Source organism: Podarcis muralis, chromosome 13 (genome assembly GCF_964188315.1).
Source record: "Podarcis muralis chromosome 13, rPodMur119.hap1.1, whole genome shotgun sequence".
Taxonomy (NCBI): domain Eukaryota; kingdom Metazoa; phylum Chordata; class Lepidosauria; order Squamata; family Lacertidae; genus Podarcis; species Podarcis muralis.
Window position 1 is genome coordinate 46,751,714 of NC_135667.1, and position 17,730 is coordinate 46,769,443.

Sequence of the window (17,730 nt, forward strand, 5' to 3'; positions counted from 1 at the left end):
AAGAATGGTTTCAGGTTCAGTTATCTCCCGCTTGGACTACTGCAATGCGCTCTACGTGGTGCTACCTTTGAAGGTGACCCAGAAACTGCAATTAATCCAGAACGCGGCAGCTAGACTGGTGACTGGGAGTGGCCGCCGGGACCACATAACACCGGTCTTAAAAGACCTACATTGGCTCCCAGTACGTTTCCGAGCACAATTCAAAGTGTTGGTGCTGACCTTTAAAGCCCTAAACGCCCTCAGTCCTGTATACCTGAAGGAGCGTCTCCACCCCCATCGTTCAGCCCGGACACTGAGGTCCAGCTCCAAGGGCCTTCTGGCGGTTCCCTCATTGCGAGAAGTGAGGTTACAGGGAACCAGGCAGAGGGCCTTCTTGGTGGTGGCACCCGCCCTGTGGAACACCCTCCCTTCAGATGTGAAGGAAATAAGTAGCTATCTTATCTTTAAAAGACATCTGAAGGCAGTCCTGTTTAGGGAAGTTTTTAATATTTAATGCTGTATTGTTTTTAACACTTGATTGGAAGCCGCCCAGAGTGGCTGGGGAAACTCAGCCAGATGGGCGGGGTATAAATATTAAATTATTATTCTTATTATTAAGTTCATAACCAGAGGTACCACTGTATCTCCTCACGTTCCCAGCAACCTAAACCCTGCAGCAAATTATTTCCCCACAACAATCCGGCATGTCCTTACCTGTCCGCAGGGGAAGGGAAGTCGCTGATGGAGTTCACGCTCACAGCAATAGTCTGGGGATATAAAAACCACCATTGAAGGCAGGTTGCCGTGACAATTCGACACCTCCCTAGTTCGTAGCGCACAGGGGCACCACGACCGCCCGTGCCAGGGGTCGGCACTGCCACTCACCGAAGCAAAGGAATGCTCAGGGGCGACTGGGGGGCTGGAGCAGCTCTGTGGCAAGTCGGACAAATCCACAAATCCAGAGGAGCTCAGGTATCCGTCCGTCTCACAATCAGCTGGGGGGGTGGAAATCAGAAAGAAAAAGGGTGACTGCGAAACGAAAGGCCAGGCCTGGCTTCTAACTCGGGAGCCTTACAAGTTCACTGGGAACTTTGTCCCAGATATGTTTAATATTTTACATTGATTTACATTCAGATCATATAACACACAATTTACATCAAAATCTGTTTATTTGTGCTGGCGACTTCCCATCGTTACATCTGTGATGGTCTAATTCTCTCTCTTCCCTGCTGCCTGTCCAACTTCTTAAAGCTTATCTATTTACCTAAATCCTGCATTACAATATTTTCTATTGTCTTGCCATTGCTCGTAAGTTAAAACCTGTTTGAAATTTTATTTGGCCATATTGCATTCTTATATAGACTGAAAAGGGTCTCCATTCTTCCACAAATATTTTGTCTTTCTGATTCCTTATTTTAGCTGTGAGTTCTGCCACTTCTGAGTACCTCAGTAGCTTGAGTAAACATTCCTCCTTTGTTGGGATTTCTGGTGTTTTCCATTTTTGTGCATAGAGTACTCTGGCTGCTGTGGTGGCATACAAAAACCATTTTACAAACCTTTTTTGGGATCTCTGTTTCACATATTCCCAGAAGAAATGCTTCTGGCTTTGCGGTTATATCTATTCTGAACATCTTTTTTTTTTAGTTCATTATATATCATCTCCCAATTACGTTTTTGCATGTCCACCAGGTAGGGAAAAAGGAACCTTCCACCAGCATAGGATTCCAACACTTATTTGAGACTGTTCTACACATCTTAGCCAACTGGCAAGGTATCAAATACCATCTGTATAGCATTTTCATACAATTTTCCTTAATGGCATAACAAGTGGTAAATGTAATATCTGCCCTCCACAATTTCCTCATGTCAACGTTGAGGGGTCAACTTTCAGAAGTGGCAAGCTGAGGTGACACTGAATTAATTTTGCCGTTCTAACCACTTACACCATGCTGGTATTCTCTCGTAAAGGTAAAAGGCGAAGGACCCCTGGACGGTTAAGTCCAGTCAAAGGCGACTATGGGGTTGCGGCGCTCATCTCGCTTTCAGGCTGAGGGAGCCGGCATTTATCCACAGACAGCTTTCCGGGTCATGTGGCCGGCATGACTAAACTGCTTCTGGCGCAATGGGACACCATGACGGAAACCAGAGCGCACGGAAACGCTGTTTACCTTCCCGCCAGAGTGGTACCTATTTATGTACTTGCACTGGTGTGCTTTCGAACTGCTAGGTTGCCAGGAGCTGGGACAGAGCAACGGGAGCTCACTCCTCTAAACGCCTTCCTCTAAACGCCCTCCCACCAGATGTCAAAGAGAACAAAAACTACCAGACTTTTAAAAGACATCTGAAGGCAGCCCTGTTTAGGGAAGCTTTTAATGTTTGAGGCTTTACTGTATTTTAATGTTGTGTATTTTAATGTGGGGGTGCGGGTGGCGCTGTGGGTTAAACCACAGAGCCTAGGACCTGCCGATCACAAGGTCGGCGGTTCAAATCCCCACAACGGGGTGAGCTCCCGTTGCTCGGACCCTGCTCCTGCCCACCTAGCAGTTCGAAAGCACGTCAAAGTGCAAGTAGATAAATAGGTACCGCTCCGGCGGGAAGGTAAACGGCGTTTCCATGCGCTGCTCTGGTTCGCCAGAAGCACCTTAGTCATGCTGGTCACATGACCCGGAAGCTGTACGCCGGCTCCCTTGGCCAGTAAAGCGAGATGAGCGCCGCAACCCCAGAGTCGGTCACGACTGGACCTAATGGTCAGGGGTCCCTTTACCTTTACCTTAATGTTGTGTTGGAAGCCGCCCAGAGTGGCTGGGGAAACTCAGCCAGATGGGCGGGGTATAAATAATAATTTATTATTATTATTATTATTACTCCATCACAGGGATTCGAACCACCGACCTTCCGATCAGCAAGCCCAAATGGCTCAGTGCTTTAGACCACAGCGCCACCCGCCGTGTATGCTCTCGTATGTACTAGTCGCCTACAGAGTCCCTTGGTTGACGGAGCGAGGGAGCTTACATGTGGCTGAGGAATAGCCATGCTGATATCGGAAAGTTTGGTGCTGGTCAACTTCTGGTTCTTCCGGCTCAGTTGGGCCGAGTGCAGAATCCCCGGATCCGGGCGTGGTGGGTGCCGAGGGCTGGGCAGGGCTGAGAGGGGGCGGGGAGTCTAGGTCCAACAGATGAAGGATGTCCGGAGCCTGTTCGTGCCGCCTCTGCTCCTCCTGGGCCCGCTTGGCCTTCTCGCGCTGGCGCTTGATGGCCAGGACTCGCTCGCGCACCGCTTTGGCCACCAGCTTGTAGTCGGCCTCGCACACAAAGCCCAAGACCACCTGCGGGAGCGGGGAGTGGGAGCAGGCAGGGACAGAAGTGAAGGAGCTGGAGGAAACAAGAGTTCGAATTCTGGCACAAACACACTTTCCCCCAAAGAATTGCGGGAACTGTCATTTGTGCGAAGGGGGCTAGGGATTGTGTCTCTGAACAAATCTCAGCCTCCCCAATGTACGACGGTTCCCAGGATTCTTTGTGTGGGAAGCCGTGACTGTTCAAAGTGGTATGAATATGCTTTAAAGTTACGGCGTGAGAATGACAACGGCCCTTGAAAAAGGAACTTATGCAATGTATCTGAGAGCTCATTTGATTCCGTTTTCTAATGCCCTAGCTGTGAGACAACTGTGCTTCCCACTCCCTAAAGAAGAGCCATATTAAATTATTAGTACAGTGGTACCTCGGGTTACATAGAATCATAGAGTTGGAATAGACCACAAGGGCCATCGAGTCCAACCCCCTGCCAAGCAGGAAACACCACCAGAGCACTACTGACATATGGTTGTCAAGCCTCTGCTTAAAGACCTCCAAAGAAGGAGACTCCACCACACTCCTTAGCAGCAAATTCCACTGTCAAACAGCTCTTACTGTCAGGAAGTTCTTCCTAATGTTTAGGTGGAATCTTCTTTCTTGTAGTTTGGATCCATTGCTCCGTGTCTGCTTCTCTGGAGCAGCAGAAAACAACATTTCTCCCTCCTCTATATGACATCCTTTTATATATTTGAACATGGCTATCATATCACCCCTTAACCTCCTCTTCTCCAGGCTAAACATGCCCATACGCTTCAGGTTACATACGCTTCAGGTTACAGACTCCGCTAACCCAGAAATAGTGCTTCGGGTTAAGAACTTTGCTTCAGGATGCGAACAGAAATCGTGCTCCAGCGGCACAACAGCAGCAGGAGGCCCCATTAGCTAAAGTGGTGCTTCAGGTTAAGAACAGTTTCAGGTTAAGTACGGACCTCCGGAATGAATTAAGTACTTAACCCGAGTACAACTGCAGTACTAAGTAATGCTATACAATCATACCTTGGGTTACAGATGCTTCAGGTTGCATTTTTTCAGGTTATGGACCGCCGAAACCCAGAACTACCGGAACGGGTTACTTCTGGGTTTCAGCGGTCGCGCATGCGCAGAAGCACTAAATCAGGCTTTGCGCAGAAGCGCTGAATCGCAACCCGCGAGTGTGCAGACACGCTGCTGCGGGTTGCGAACGTGCATCCTACACGGATCACGTTCGCAACCCGAGTGTCCACTGTACAGTATTAATATTTCATTGTCCTAATCAACCTAGAGCCCCAGGAATACACTTACAGTGGTACCTCAGTTTTCGAACGTCTCAGAAGTAGAACGTTTCGGCTTTTGAACGTCAAAAGCCCAGAAGTAACTGCTTTGGTTTTCGAACGCTTTTCGGAAGCCGAACATGCCAAGCAGGTTCCGTATTGAGTTTTCCGGACGTAAATTCTTCCAGGAATGCATGCTTCTGTTTTTAAATGTTTCAGAAGTCAAACAGTCTTCCGGAATGGATTACGTTCAAAAACCGAGGTACCACTGTACCTCCATGGCGTATGGGCCATGAACTCACCTTCCTCTAATGAAAGATTCCATAATGATGTTGTGCGCTTATACAGTGGTACCTCGGGATAAGTACTTAATTCGTTCCGGAGGTCTGTTCTTAACCTGAAACTGTTCTTAACCTGAAGCACCACTTTAGCTAATGGGGTCTCCTGCTGCTGCCGCGCTGCCGGAGCACGATTTCTGTTCTCATCCTGAAGCAAAGTTCTTAACCCGAGGTACTATTTCTGGGTTAGCGGAGTCTGTAACCTGAAGCGTATGTAACCTGAAGCATATGTAACCTGAAGCGTATGTAACCCGAGGTACCACTATACAAGGTAACTACGGAGCCATTGCCCGAGAGGCAAACTCTGTAGAATCCTGAAGAAAATGCTACTGAGGAGACAGTACCCAATGACTTCTGGGTAGGCGGAAGCCAGGGCACCTCTCCTTTTTGCAACCCACCCGATGCTTCCGGTCCTCTCCCGTCTTCCCTGCCCATGAACCCCTTCTAACTCCTGGACTCCCCAGACCAGCCTCCCCAACCCCTGAGAAGAACAGCGCCTCGTACCATCTCATGGGCCACCTCCTCGGCCACATCCTTGTAGAGCTCGAATCGAAATTCCAGAGCGTTGTTGTCCTTGTACTTTCCGTGTAGCTTCTTTGTGTCATCCATCCTCAGCCACAGCTTCAGGTTGGACTTGACGCCATCGTCCTCTTCAGCCAGCTCCACGTGGACTCCCGTGTCCTCTTGGAAGAAGGAGTGGTCCAGGAGATATTTGATGGTGTATCTGAAAGAGAGGGAGGGAGGCGAGGCGGATTTAAAGCAGGGCGCAGAATTAGGATGGTGGCGAAGGTGACGCTTAGAGAGTGCGAGGGGGGAAAGGTATGCCCGGCAGAGGCTGAAGGGTTGGGTGGCCCATAATAATTCATTTATATTTAAACCCTGCCCATCTGGCTGGGTTTCTTCAGCCACTCTGGTCGGCTCCCAACTGAATATTAAAAACACAATACAACATCAAACATTACAAGCTTCCCTAAACAGGGCTGCCTTCAGATGTCTTCTAAAAGTCAGATAGTTGTTTATTTCCTTGACATCTGGTGGGAGGGCATTCCACAGGGCGGGCGCCACTACCGAGAAGGCCCTCTGCCTGGTTCCCTGTAAGCTCACTTCTCGCAGGGAGGGAACCGCCAGAAGGCCCTCGGAGCTGGACCTCAAGATTAGTCCATGAGCACAGATCCCATTTTACGTGTTTGTTCTTTAAAAATTCCTAAAGTCCTCTTGCGCAGCATGTTGAAGTTCTCATTAGCATTTGATATATGGAATTTCCAGTGATACTGCAGTACAGTGGTACCTTGGTGGTCGAACTTAATCCGTTCTGGGAGTCTTTTCGACTCTTGAAACCGTTGGAAAACAAAGGGACAGCTTCCGATTGGCTGCAGGAGCTTCCGGCACTCAAGTGGCTTCCGAAAAACCTTCGCGAACTGGAACACTTCTGGGTTTCTGGTGTTCAAGAGTCGATTTGTTTGGGAGCCAAGCTGTTCAAGTACCAAGGTACCACTGTATTTAAAAAATACAGTGGTGCCCCGCAAGACGAATGCCTCGCAAGACGAAAAACTCGCTAGACGAAAGAGTTTTCCGTTTTTTGAGTCGTTCCGCAAGACGAATTTCCCTATGGGCTTGCTTTGCAAGATGAAACGTCTTGCGAGTTTGTTTCCTTTTTCTTAAAGCCGCTAAGCCGCTAATAGCCGCTAAGCCGCGCTTCGCAAGACGAAAAAACCGCAAGACGAAGAGACTCGCGGAACGGATTAATTTCGTCTTGCGAGGCACCACTGTAAATCACTGCCGCTGAGGGCAGAGCTAGCACGCTCCGGAGGAGCTGTTCGGCGCTCTGCTTTTCTGGACGTGCTTCACGTTGTTGTCTAACAAGGAGGAAGTGCAAGCGGCTCCCCGTTTCCCCGCTGGAGAGCACAGTGGTGAACGTCGCTCACAGAAGGGGCAGGCGGGCAGCAGAAAACACTGCTCTGTGAGCTGAGGCCAACCAAAGGCTGAATGAGAACAAAAACAGCAGGCCCTCTTACGAATGAGATCCTCCAGCCCTCTTGTAACCAGCATTCTTTCCAAAGCCGCTCCCCAAACCTGCAGGTCACTGCAGGTCCGTCGGCGCCTAAGAAATGATGGGCAAGAGCAGCGTGCCTCTGAGCACGTGCAGAGTACCCATCCTTGGCCCATTTGTGGCTGAGTGGTACTGGCAGCTTTTTTTTCCCATAGGAAAAAGACCACTGCTTACATGACCCACAGACTTGTCCAATCCAGCAAGAGACTTCTGCCATTCTTATGTGCAGTTTAAAATAACAGATGACATGTTTAAGTATGTGTCACACCCTTTTCTGCAGATTGGGGATGAGGCTTCAAACGGGTTCTGCATTTCCACACGTATCTCCAAGTTCCTACCCCACAACAACCCAGACCATTGTTCTTTGCCCAAGCGTCCTGGAGTTTTCGCAAAAGGAGAGCCCTGTACAGTACGTTTCCGAGCACAATTCAAAGTGTTGGTGCTGACCTTTAAAGCCCTCAACGGCCTCGGCCCAGTGTACCTGAAGGAGTGTTTCCACCCCCATCGTTCTGCCTGGACACTGAGGTCCAGCGCTGAGGGCCTTCTGGTGGTTCCCTCGCTGCGAGAAGCCAAGTTGCAGGGAACCAGGCAGATGGCCTTCACGGTAGTGGCACCCGCCCTGTGGAACGCCCTCCCACCAGATGTCAAAGAGAAAAACAACTACCAAACTTTTAGAAGACATCTGAAGGCAGCCCTGTTTAGGGAAGCTTTTAATGTTTAATAGGTTATTGTATTTTAGTGTTCTGCTGGAAGCTGCCCAGAGTGGCTGGGGAAACCCAGCCAGATGGATGGGGTATACAGTGGTACCTCGCAAGACGAATGCCTCGCAAGACGAAAAACTCGCAAGACGAAAGGGTTTTTGGTTTTTTGAGTTGCTTCGCAAGACGAATTTCCCTATGGGCTTGCTTCGCAAGACAAAAACGTCTTGCAAGTTTGTTTCCTTTTTCTTAAAACCGTTAATACAGTTGCGACTTGACTTCGAGGAGCAACTCATAGCATGCGGTGTAGTAGCCTTTTTTGAGGTTTTTGAAGACTTTTGTGATTTTTGAAGCTTTTCCAAAACTTTTCCAAAACCGTGCTTCGCAAGACGAAAAATTCTCAAGACGAAAAAACTCGCAGAATGAATTAATATCGTCTTGCGAGGCACCACTGTAAATAATATATTATTATTATTATTATTATTATTACTTCTTTAAAGAAAAATCATTATTTGGGTTGTAACCTGTACCAGGGGCGGGGAATAGTTGCTGGGTTCCAACTCCCATCAGCCTCGGCCGGCCTGACCATTGGGCAGGGGTGATAGGCAGCCCAATCAAACCCAGAGAGCAACACGTTTTCCTGATCCTATAACCATTTACCCTCCAAGGGTCTCCGAAATCAGGCCAGCGGCGGAGATCTCCCCTACCTTTCATACTTGTTCATCCGGATGCAGCCCTCGATGATCTCCTTCAGTTCAGGCACCTTCACGTTGTAAAAACTGCTGGGCTTGATGCCCTGTGATAAAAGGGACGGAGGGCAGTTCAGACGGGGCCAGGGAGTCCAGAGGTTTTGGGGGAGGTTAGTGGGTGGACAGAAGTCAGGGCATCATGAGGCTCCCAAGTCCCTTGTCCCCTGGGAGAAAGATTTTGCTTGCAAGTTAGGGATATGAAAACCTTGGAGGGGAAGAAACCAGAAAACTAGGAGGTGGGACATCAGTCCCCCCCCCAATTTTACCAGCCCCCCCCCCCCGGCAGATGGTGGTGTGGTTTCTCGAGAGCAAACAGGCAAGACTCTGGCCTGTCTTTTCCAGGTTTTATTCTTAGTGCAAAACTATTTACAGTGAAGAGCGTCGCAAGTTCATGTCTGGCTCAGTCGCTAGCAGAATCTGGGAGTGGTCGGTCCTTGTACCTCCCGCAGCATCACAGTCGCTTGACCCCCAACCTTCTCCTCCCCTCCCTGCGCTGAAACCTACTGTGCAGAGTGGGCGCTAACAACAATAAAGGTAACACAGCATTCTAAAATCAATTCATTCTAAAATTAATTCAGAATCAAATTAATGGCAACCATTGGGCTAGAGTTCTGTGAGGATTACCAAAGGAAGGAGTCAGACTGTGTCTTGGCCAAAGGCCTGGTGGAACAGCTCTGTCTTGCAGGCCCTGCGGAAAGATGTCAAGTCCCGCAGGGCCCTAGTCTCTTGTGACAGAGCGTTCCACCAGATCGGAGCCACAGCCGAAAAAGCCCTGGCTCTGGTTGAGGCCAGCCTAACCTCCCTGTGGCCCGGGACCTCCAAGATGTTTTTGTTTGAAGACCGTAAGGTCCTCCGTGGGACATACCAGGAAAAGAGGGGGAAAGCAGAACAGGGGTTGGTGAAGGACCCAGGTTTCTGGAGCTGCAGAAAAGTTTGCAAACATGGAGAAAGCATTGGATCAGAAGTCAAACCTGGGCTGCTCTGTCCCAGCTGCTGTATGTGGGTAGGATTCTGTGATATGTACATCAACAAGATCCCCCTTCCGTAATGACCACTCTTCCCTGGCCATAAAAACCCACCCATTCCCAACCTGACCTCCTTAAATCCCAAAGCTGCATCAAACACTTTCCAGATTCCTTGGATCTCTCTCCAGTGTGCTGCAGTGGTTACGAGCGGTAGAAGAACCCTGCGAGGCAGTCAGGGCCGGATTTAGGTTTGATGAGGCCCTAAGCTACTGAAGGGCCCTTTATATGTCCAGCTGTCCTTTGTCAACAACAAACTGTTGCTGTTTTTTGAGTGGAATATATGCTACATGGTGATTTATGGACCTAATAGGTATCTCAAGCCATTTGCACATAACAAAATGTGTATTTCATCAAAGTAATTGTTGAACTGAAATACAATTAAGAAGAAGTTTATTAATAGTGAAATATTTGGGGGGGGCAGGAGAGTGAGAGCCAGTGTGGTGTAGTGGTTAAGAGCGGTGGACTCGTAATCTGGTGAACTGGGTTTGATTCCCCGCTCCTCCACATGCAGCTGCTGGGTGACCTTGGGCCAGTCACACTTCTCTGAAGTCTCTCAGCCTCACTCACCTCACAGAGTGTTTGTTGTGGGGGAGGAAGGGAAAGGAGAATGTTAGCTGCTTTGAGACTCCTTCGGGTAGTGATAAAGCGGGATATCAAATCCAAACTCTTCTACTTTTCTCCCTGGGAGGAGGAGGAGGAGGAGACGCCTGGGGACCTAGCAAGGGGTGTAGCCCATAAGGGAGAGGGGTCAGCCCTAGATTCCCGAGTAAACAAGAGGCTATGCTCTCACCGAAGTGACCTTGCGATAGATCTGAGCCGCATTCTGGCATTCTGAGTAGGGATATTCCGAGGTGGCCATCTCCAGCATGCACATCCCAAAGGCATAGACATCCACGGCTTCGTCGTATTTCTCCTCGTACATCTCTGGAGCCATGAATTCTGGGGTTCCTGGGAGAAGAGGAAGGAAGGGGTTTTATCTGAGGCTCAGCCACCTTCAGCCACTAGCTCAGCCAGTAGAGCGTGAGACTCTCAATCTCAGGGTTGTGGGTTCGAGACCCACATTGGCTGGAATATACCTGCATTGCAGGGGGTTGGACTTGATGGCCCTTGGGGTCCCCTTGTAGCTTTACAATTCCAGGATTCTATGATTTTAGGATAACCCTTTAATGTGAAATAGGTGTGCCATCCCATTACGCATCCAGCTGCCGCTGAAGATCTCCAGTTCTGACTAATAAGGATATAATAACCTTGAGCTTGACACGGGTGGCACTGCGGTCTAAACCACAGAACCTAGGACTTGCCGATCGGAAGGTCGGCAGTTCGAATCCCCACAACGGGGTGAGCTCCCGTTGCTCGGTCCCTGCTCCTGTCCACCTAGCAGTGCGAAAGCACGTCAAAGTGCAAGTAGATAAGTAGGTACCACTCCAGCGGGAAGGTAAACAGCGTTTCCGTGCGCTGTTCTGGTTCGCCAGAAGCGGCTTAGTCATGCTGGCCACATGACCTGGAAAAACTGTCTGCGGACAAACACCGGCTCCCTTGGCCTATAGAGCGAGATGAGCGCACAACCCCAGAGTCGTCTGGACCTAACAGTCAAGGGTACCTTTACCTTTTTAACCTTGAGCTACGGCACATCTCTTCCACAACGATTTCTCAATTCAAGAACAACGCACTTCTCATTGTGCCACCTGTGCACCTGGTGAAAGCAGGCAGAGCAGGTATCCTTGGTGTCTGCTCCTCACCTGTGCAACTCCTATCATTGGCAAGCATCATAACAATTCCGAGCCTCTTACGGAGTTTTTAACTTTAACTGGTCTTGGTGGACCACAAGTTTAACATGAGTCAACAGCGTGACGCAGCAGCAAAAAAAGCTAATGCTATTCTAGGCTGAATCAATGGAAGTACAGTGGTACCTCGGGTTAAGAACTTAATTCGTTCTGGAGGTCTGTTCTTAACCTGAAACTGTTCTTAACCTGGGGTACCACTTTAGCTAATGCCCCCGCCCGCTGCCGTTGTATGATTTCTGTTCTCATCCTGAAGCAAAGTTCTTAACCCGAGGTACAGTGGTGCCCCGCAAGACGAATGCCTCGCAAGACGAAAAACTTGCAAGACGAAAGAATTTTCCGTTTTTTGAGTCGTTCCGCAAGACAAATTTCCCTATGGGCTTGCTTCGCAAGATGAAACGTCTTGCGAGTTCTTGCGAGTTTGTTTCCTTTTTCTTAAAGCCGCTAAGCCGTTAATAGCCGCTAAGCCGTTGAGCCGCTAAGAGCCGCTAATAGCCGTGCTTCGCAAGACGAAAAAACAGCAAGACGAAGAGACTCGCGGAACGGATTAATTTCGTCTTGCGAGGCACCACTGTACTATTTCTGGGTTAGCGGAGTCTGTAACCTGAAGCGTATGTAACCTGAAGTGTACGTAAGCCAAGGTACCACTGGATAGTGTTCATTTCAAGGCAAGTACTAGTTCCACTCTATTCTGCCTTGGTCAGACCACACCTGGAACACTGCATCCAATTCTGGGCACCACAATTTCAGAAGGTTGTTGACAAGCTGGAACGTGTGCAGAGGAGGGCAACCAAAATGATCATGGGTCTGGAAACCAAGCTTTATGAGGGACAATTCAAGGAGCAGGGTATGTTTAGCCTGGAAAAGGAGACTGAGAGGATATTTGACCGCCATTGTCAAGTATCTCAATGGCTGCCACATGGAAGATGGAGCAAGCTTGCTTTCTCCTGCTCTGGAAGGGAGCACTCGGACCAAGGGCTTCAAGCTCCAAGAAAAGAAATTCTGACTTAACACCAGGAAATTTTTTTCAGACAGTAAGAGCTGTTTGTTAGTGGAATAGTCTCCCTCAGGAGGTTGGGGAATCTCCTGGGAGGTTTTAAAGCAGAAGTTAGATGGCCATCTGTCATAGATGCTTTAGCTGAGATTCCTGGCATTGCAGAATGGTCCCTTCCAACTATACAATTATATGATTCTATGGTCTTTAGCAGGATGCGGGTGGCGCTGTGGGTTAAACCACAGAGCCTAGGGCTTGCCGATCAGAAGGTCGGCGGTTCGAATCCCCGTGACGGGGTGAGTTCCCGTTGCTCGGTCCCTGCTCCTGCCAACCTAGCAGTTCGAAAGCACGTCAAGTGCAAGTAGATAAATAGGTACCGCTCCAGCGGGAAGGTAAACGGCATTTCCATGTGCTGCTCTGGTTCGCCAGAAGCGGCTTAATCATGCTGGCCACATGACCCGGAAGCTGTACACCGGATCCCTCGGCCAATAAAGCAAGATGAGCGCCGCAACCCCAGAGTCAGCCACAACTGGACCTAATGGTCAGGGGTCCCTTTACTTTGATGGTCTTTGGCTGGTTCATCCAACTTCCCCCCCATTCAGTCTTTGATCTCTTTACCGGATACATGCCTGGTCTAATTCCCGTTATCCAAACCTGGCCCCCAGAGACAGAAACAGTTAGGTACCTATGACACTCTTGGCAAATGACGCCCGCTTGAGTGTGGCCAGACCAAGGTCCCCGATTTTGACGGAGCCCGTGGGCCCCGTGATGAAGACGTTGTCGCACTTCAGGTCGCGGTGGATGATCGGAGGCGACCGCGTGTGGAGGAAATGGAGACCTCGCAGGATCTGTCTGCTCCAGCGTTGGAGGACTTTCAGCTTCATCTCCTTGAAGCGCTTCAGATACCTACAAAAAGGAAGCGCCATTAGACTCAGAGTTACCTCGCCTAAAGAACCAGCTGTGGGCTCTACCCTTTAGGAACGGTGTAAGACTGGACCTTCTGAGCAAAACCTTGCAATCTCTTTTTTAATTTAATTTAATTTATTCTTTTCAGGTTTATGCATTTCCATAATTTTAACATTTCAAAACTTGACTTCCTTCCCCCTCTTTCTGCAGTTCCTGAAATATATATATATGTGTGTATACACACACACACACACACACACACACACACACACACATATCCAAATTCATTTAATTTGCTCACTTGTTTATGTACTTTAAATATATACTCTTGTGAAACTGCAGGTTATTACAAAAATCCTGCTAATGCTTTTACCTGTTTGCAATTTATCTGTAAATATTCAATAAACCATCTCCGTTCTTTTATAAAAAGTGGCTAACATCAAGTATAAAAAGAAACTGATTAAAATACAACTTAATGCAGCTTCATTTCAGTGGAAGCCCAGATAAAAAACTGTTGTTGTTTTTTTGGCGGGGGGGACGTCAAATCTTCACCAAGGCCAACTATCCAGACTGGTCCTATGTGGGCCAGAAAAAAGCCAGGGAAGTCCCCAAATAGGGGTTCCATCACAGAAGGAAAAGGAAAGAGGGGGAGGGGATTGGGCTGATTCCAAGCCATAGGCCAGGCGGAACAACTCTGTCTTACAGGCCCTGCGGAAAGAAATCAGATCCTACAGGGCCCTAGTCTCATGGGACAAAGTGTCCCACCAGGCTGGAGCCAGTGTTAAAAAGGCCCTGGCCCTGGTTGAGGCTAATCTGACTTCCTTAGGGCCCAGGACCACTAGAGTACAGTCATACCTCGGGTTACAGATGCTTCAGGTTGTGTTTTTTCAGGTTGTGGACCGCCAAAACCCAGAAGTACCAGAACGGGTTACTTCCGGGTTTCGGCGGTCGCGCATGAGCAGAAGCGCTAAATCGCGTTTTGCACATGCATAGAAGGACCGAATCGCAACCCGCGCCTGCGTAGACGCGGGTTGCGAACGTGCATCTCACACGGATCACGTTCGCAACCCGAGCGTCCACTGTACTGCTATTTATGGACCTTAAGGTCATCCGCGGAAGTGAGAGCTGGACCATATAGAAGCCTGATTGCCAAAGAATTGATGCTTTTGAATTATGGTGCTGGAGGAGACTCTTGAGAGTCCCATGGACTGCAAGAAGATCAAACCTCTCCATTCTGGAGGAAATCAGCCCTCAGTGCTCACTGGAAGGACAGATCCTGAAGCTGAGGCTCCAATACTTTGGTCACCTCATGAGAAGAGAAGACTCCCTGGAAAAGACCCTGATGTTGGGAAAGATGGAGGGCACAAAGAGAAGGGGACGACAGAGGACGAGATGGTTGGATGGTGTTCTCGAAGCTACCGGCATGAGTTTGACCAAACTGCGGGAGGCAGTGGAAGACAGAAGTGCCTGGCGTGCTCTGGTCCACAGGGTCATGAAGAGTCGGACACGACTAAACAACAACAACAAAGGTCCTCCACGGGGTATACCAGGAGAGGCGTTCCCGCAGGTACGAGGGTCCTAGGCCCCGTGAAATGAAATGGTGGGCATCCCCACTACGTCAGGACCAAAATCTCCGGAGGCCCCATGGTCCTCTCCCCACTGACGCCACTGACGCCTTCCCACAGTCACCACCCAGCCAGTTTCATGCTCACGTTTTGAGGGTGCCTGAGGTCATGAGTTCCGTGACCAGGACGATGCAGACCTGCCCCTTCACCGAAGACTTCCACGAGTCGTAGAACCGGACGATATTCGGGTGCTGGAGTCCCTTCAGCATCTCCACCTCCTCGCTGAAGCGCTGACGCTCCATCTTGGACAGCTTCCGCGTCTGAGAAAGGAGAAGGCAGAAGCGTTAAGAGCTGCACGGCCATCTCCGAGGCAGCCGACGTCACGCAAACGAAATGGGAAATGATATACAATGAATCGAAAAGGATGTTCAGAATAACCTTTATTTTTTTAAAAAACCCAGAAGCTTTTCTTTTGGGAATTATAGGGACAGAACTACCTTAATTGCACAGAAATTAAGAAGGAGGAAATTAAGAAATTTTGGACAGTACTACATGAAGAAGATGTTGAAAATATCAATAATAATGGATTGATAGGGGAAGAGATACCACCGGGGGGGGGGGATCTTCTTTTAAGCAAGTACAGTAGTGATTGCTGCTAAGTGGAAGTCACAAACTCTACCCTTAAGGGAGGAATGGATTTGTAAACTAAATGAATACTTAACTCTGGCAAAACTAACGGCTATTATAAGAAACCAATCAAATCAAAAATTTTAAAAGGAGTGGGAATGTTTCGATGAATATATGGTAAAATATTGCTCAAAAAAAGATATCCTAATATGCCTAGATTAAAATGTAAAGTATCTGAGGGAAGGTACAGTGGTACCTCGCAAGACGAATGCCTCGCAAGACAAAAAACTCGCAAGACGAAAGGGTTTTTTGTTTTTTGAGCTGCTTCGCAAGACGATTTTCCCTATGGGCTTGCTTCGCAAGATGGAAACGTCTTGCCAGTTTGTTTCCTTTTTCTTAACACCGTTAATACTGTTGCGACTTGACTTCGAGGAGCAACTCATAGAACGCGGTATGGTAGCCTTTTTTGAGGTTTTTAAAGACTTTGGTGATTTTTGAAGCTTTCCCAAAACTTTCCCGACACCGTGCTTCGCAAGACGAAAAAAATCGCAAGACGACAAAACTCGCGGAACGAATTAATTTCGTCTTGCGAGGCAACACTGTAAATTAGTAAGGAAAGATAATAGGAATATACAGAAGATTTGGCAAAGTTGTAAAATGCAAAGATAAATGTAATCTCGGAATGTAGAGGAAATTGAGTGGGGGCGGAGGGAAGCGGAGGAGGGACAAAAGAATATTAGGTTTGATTGATGGATATATGGAGGGATGGGGAAGATGTGGTGATGGCTTTGGTTTATTTATATTGTGATGTAATATGGGAAAAAAACCAATAAAATATTGTATTGACAAAAAAATTGTATAGAAATTTATTTATGTATGCTACTACAGCAGCAGCAAGAATGTTAATTGCCCAAAAATGGAAAGAAGAAGTCCCAGCAAAGGAAGAACTGATACAAAAACGTATGGAATATGCAGAAATGGCAAAATGCACTGGAATAGTAAGACATCAATTATAAAAGAATGGAAACGGTTTGTTGAATATTTACAGAGAAATTGTAAACAAATGAAAACATTGGCAGGATTATTGTAATAACCTGCAGTTTCACAAGAGTATATATTTGCAGTAGATAATTAAATGAGCAAGTTAAATGAATTTGGATATGCGGAAGGTATATAAAAAAATAAATTTAAGGAACCACAGAAAGAGGGAAGTCAAATTCTGAAATGTTAAATTGATCGTAAAATCAATGAAATGCATAGACTTCAAAAGTATAAATAAAAACTAAACAAACAAAAAAGCCAAACTGAGTTTTTGTAATGTAAGCATTCACATATCAAACTCTCGTTTTAATTTCGACACGTGACATACAATTTAAGGTGTCCATGTCTTCTAAAGTTCACCAACCCCGCCTGCTCCCACCCCTTCTTTTAAAAGTTGGGGTTTGCAAGATCAAAAAAAGTGAACTGCCTTGTGCTGTTCAACTTGCCTGCCAACTTACCGGTAATTGTTGCCAAGAAGCTGGTAAGCTCACAGAGATGGGGTCCTTCACATGCTTCCCAGATTTTTATTGTACCATCCTGGCTTCCCCCATCTTCTACTGCGGCTAATTCGATTAGGAGGATCTCGTTTAAAAAAGGAGGGTGTTTAACTCACAGAGGGAGGCTGCACCAGGCTCCAGTGAGTAGAAATTTAAAGATGGGGAGTTCAGTTAAGTCTCCTGGAAATAGTGATTTTTATCAGGGAAGCAGGCAATGAGTGGCAATTCCTGCAGAGGAAGTGGAGCCCTCAGGGAATGGAATAGTTTCACTCTGAATACACCTTTGTGCACTTTTCTAAACCTACACTCTGTGAGGGGGGAACACTTTTAATATTTGCTAAATGCTCTTATGATTATTATTAATTTTTATACCCCACCTTTTCCCTGGACAGGGACTCCAGGCAGCTTACAGATAAAATAGTAAAGGACCCCTGACCATTAGGTCCAGTCATGATCAACTCTGGGGTTGCGGCGCTCATCTCGCTTTATTGGCCGAGGGAGCCGGCGTACAGCTTCTGGGTCAAGGGGCCAGCATGACTAAGCCACTTCTGACAAACCAGAGCAGCACATGGAAATGCCGTTTGCCTTCCCACCGGAGCGGTACCTATTTATCTACTTGCACTTTGACGTGCTTTCGAACTGCTAGGTTGGCAGGAGCAGGGACCGAGCAACAGGAGCTCACCCCGTCGCGGGGATTCGAACCACCGACCTTCCGATCGGCAAGTCCTAGGCTCTGTGGTTTAACCCACAGCACCACCCGCGTCCCTTACAGACAAAATAAGAACAGCTGAAAGCATAAAGGCGGGGAACAATCACTAACAAAAAAATCAGCATGGATAGAATTAAATCGATCTACAGTGGTACCTCGGTTTTTGAG

The 17,730-nt window shown here is 48.0% G+C and overlaps 1 protein-coding gene across 1 annotated transcript in view; it reads right to left on the reverse strand.

Moving 5' to 3' along the window:
* The window catches only part of WNK4 (WNK lysine deficient protein kinase 4), a 59,956-nt gene that overhangs the window by 18,785 nt on the left and 23,441 nt on the right, over nucleotides 1–17,730 (reverse strand). The window contains exons 2-9 of the mRNA XM_077917540.1: nucleotides 14,836–15,008; nucleotides 12,903–13,123; nucleotides 10,233–10,390; nucleotides 8,376–8,464; nucleotides 5,425–5,644; nucleotides 2,992–3,304; nucleotides 865–974; nucleotides 694–746 (exon numbers count right to left, since the gene is read on the reverse strand). Coding sequence (XP_077773666.1) covers nucleotides 694–746; nucleotides 865–974; nucleotides 2,992–3,304; nucleotides 5,425–5,644; nucleotides 8,376–8,464; nucleotides 10,233–10,390; nucleotides 12,903–13,123; nucleotides 14,836–15,008 — 1,337 coding nt within the window. The remainder of the gene's footprint in view (nucleotides 1–693; nucleotides 747–864; nucleotides 975–2,991; nucleotides 3,305–5,424; nucleotides 5,645–8,375; nucleotides 8,465–10,232; nucleotides 10,391–12,902; nucleotides 13,124–14,835; nucleotides 15,009–17,730) is intronic.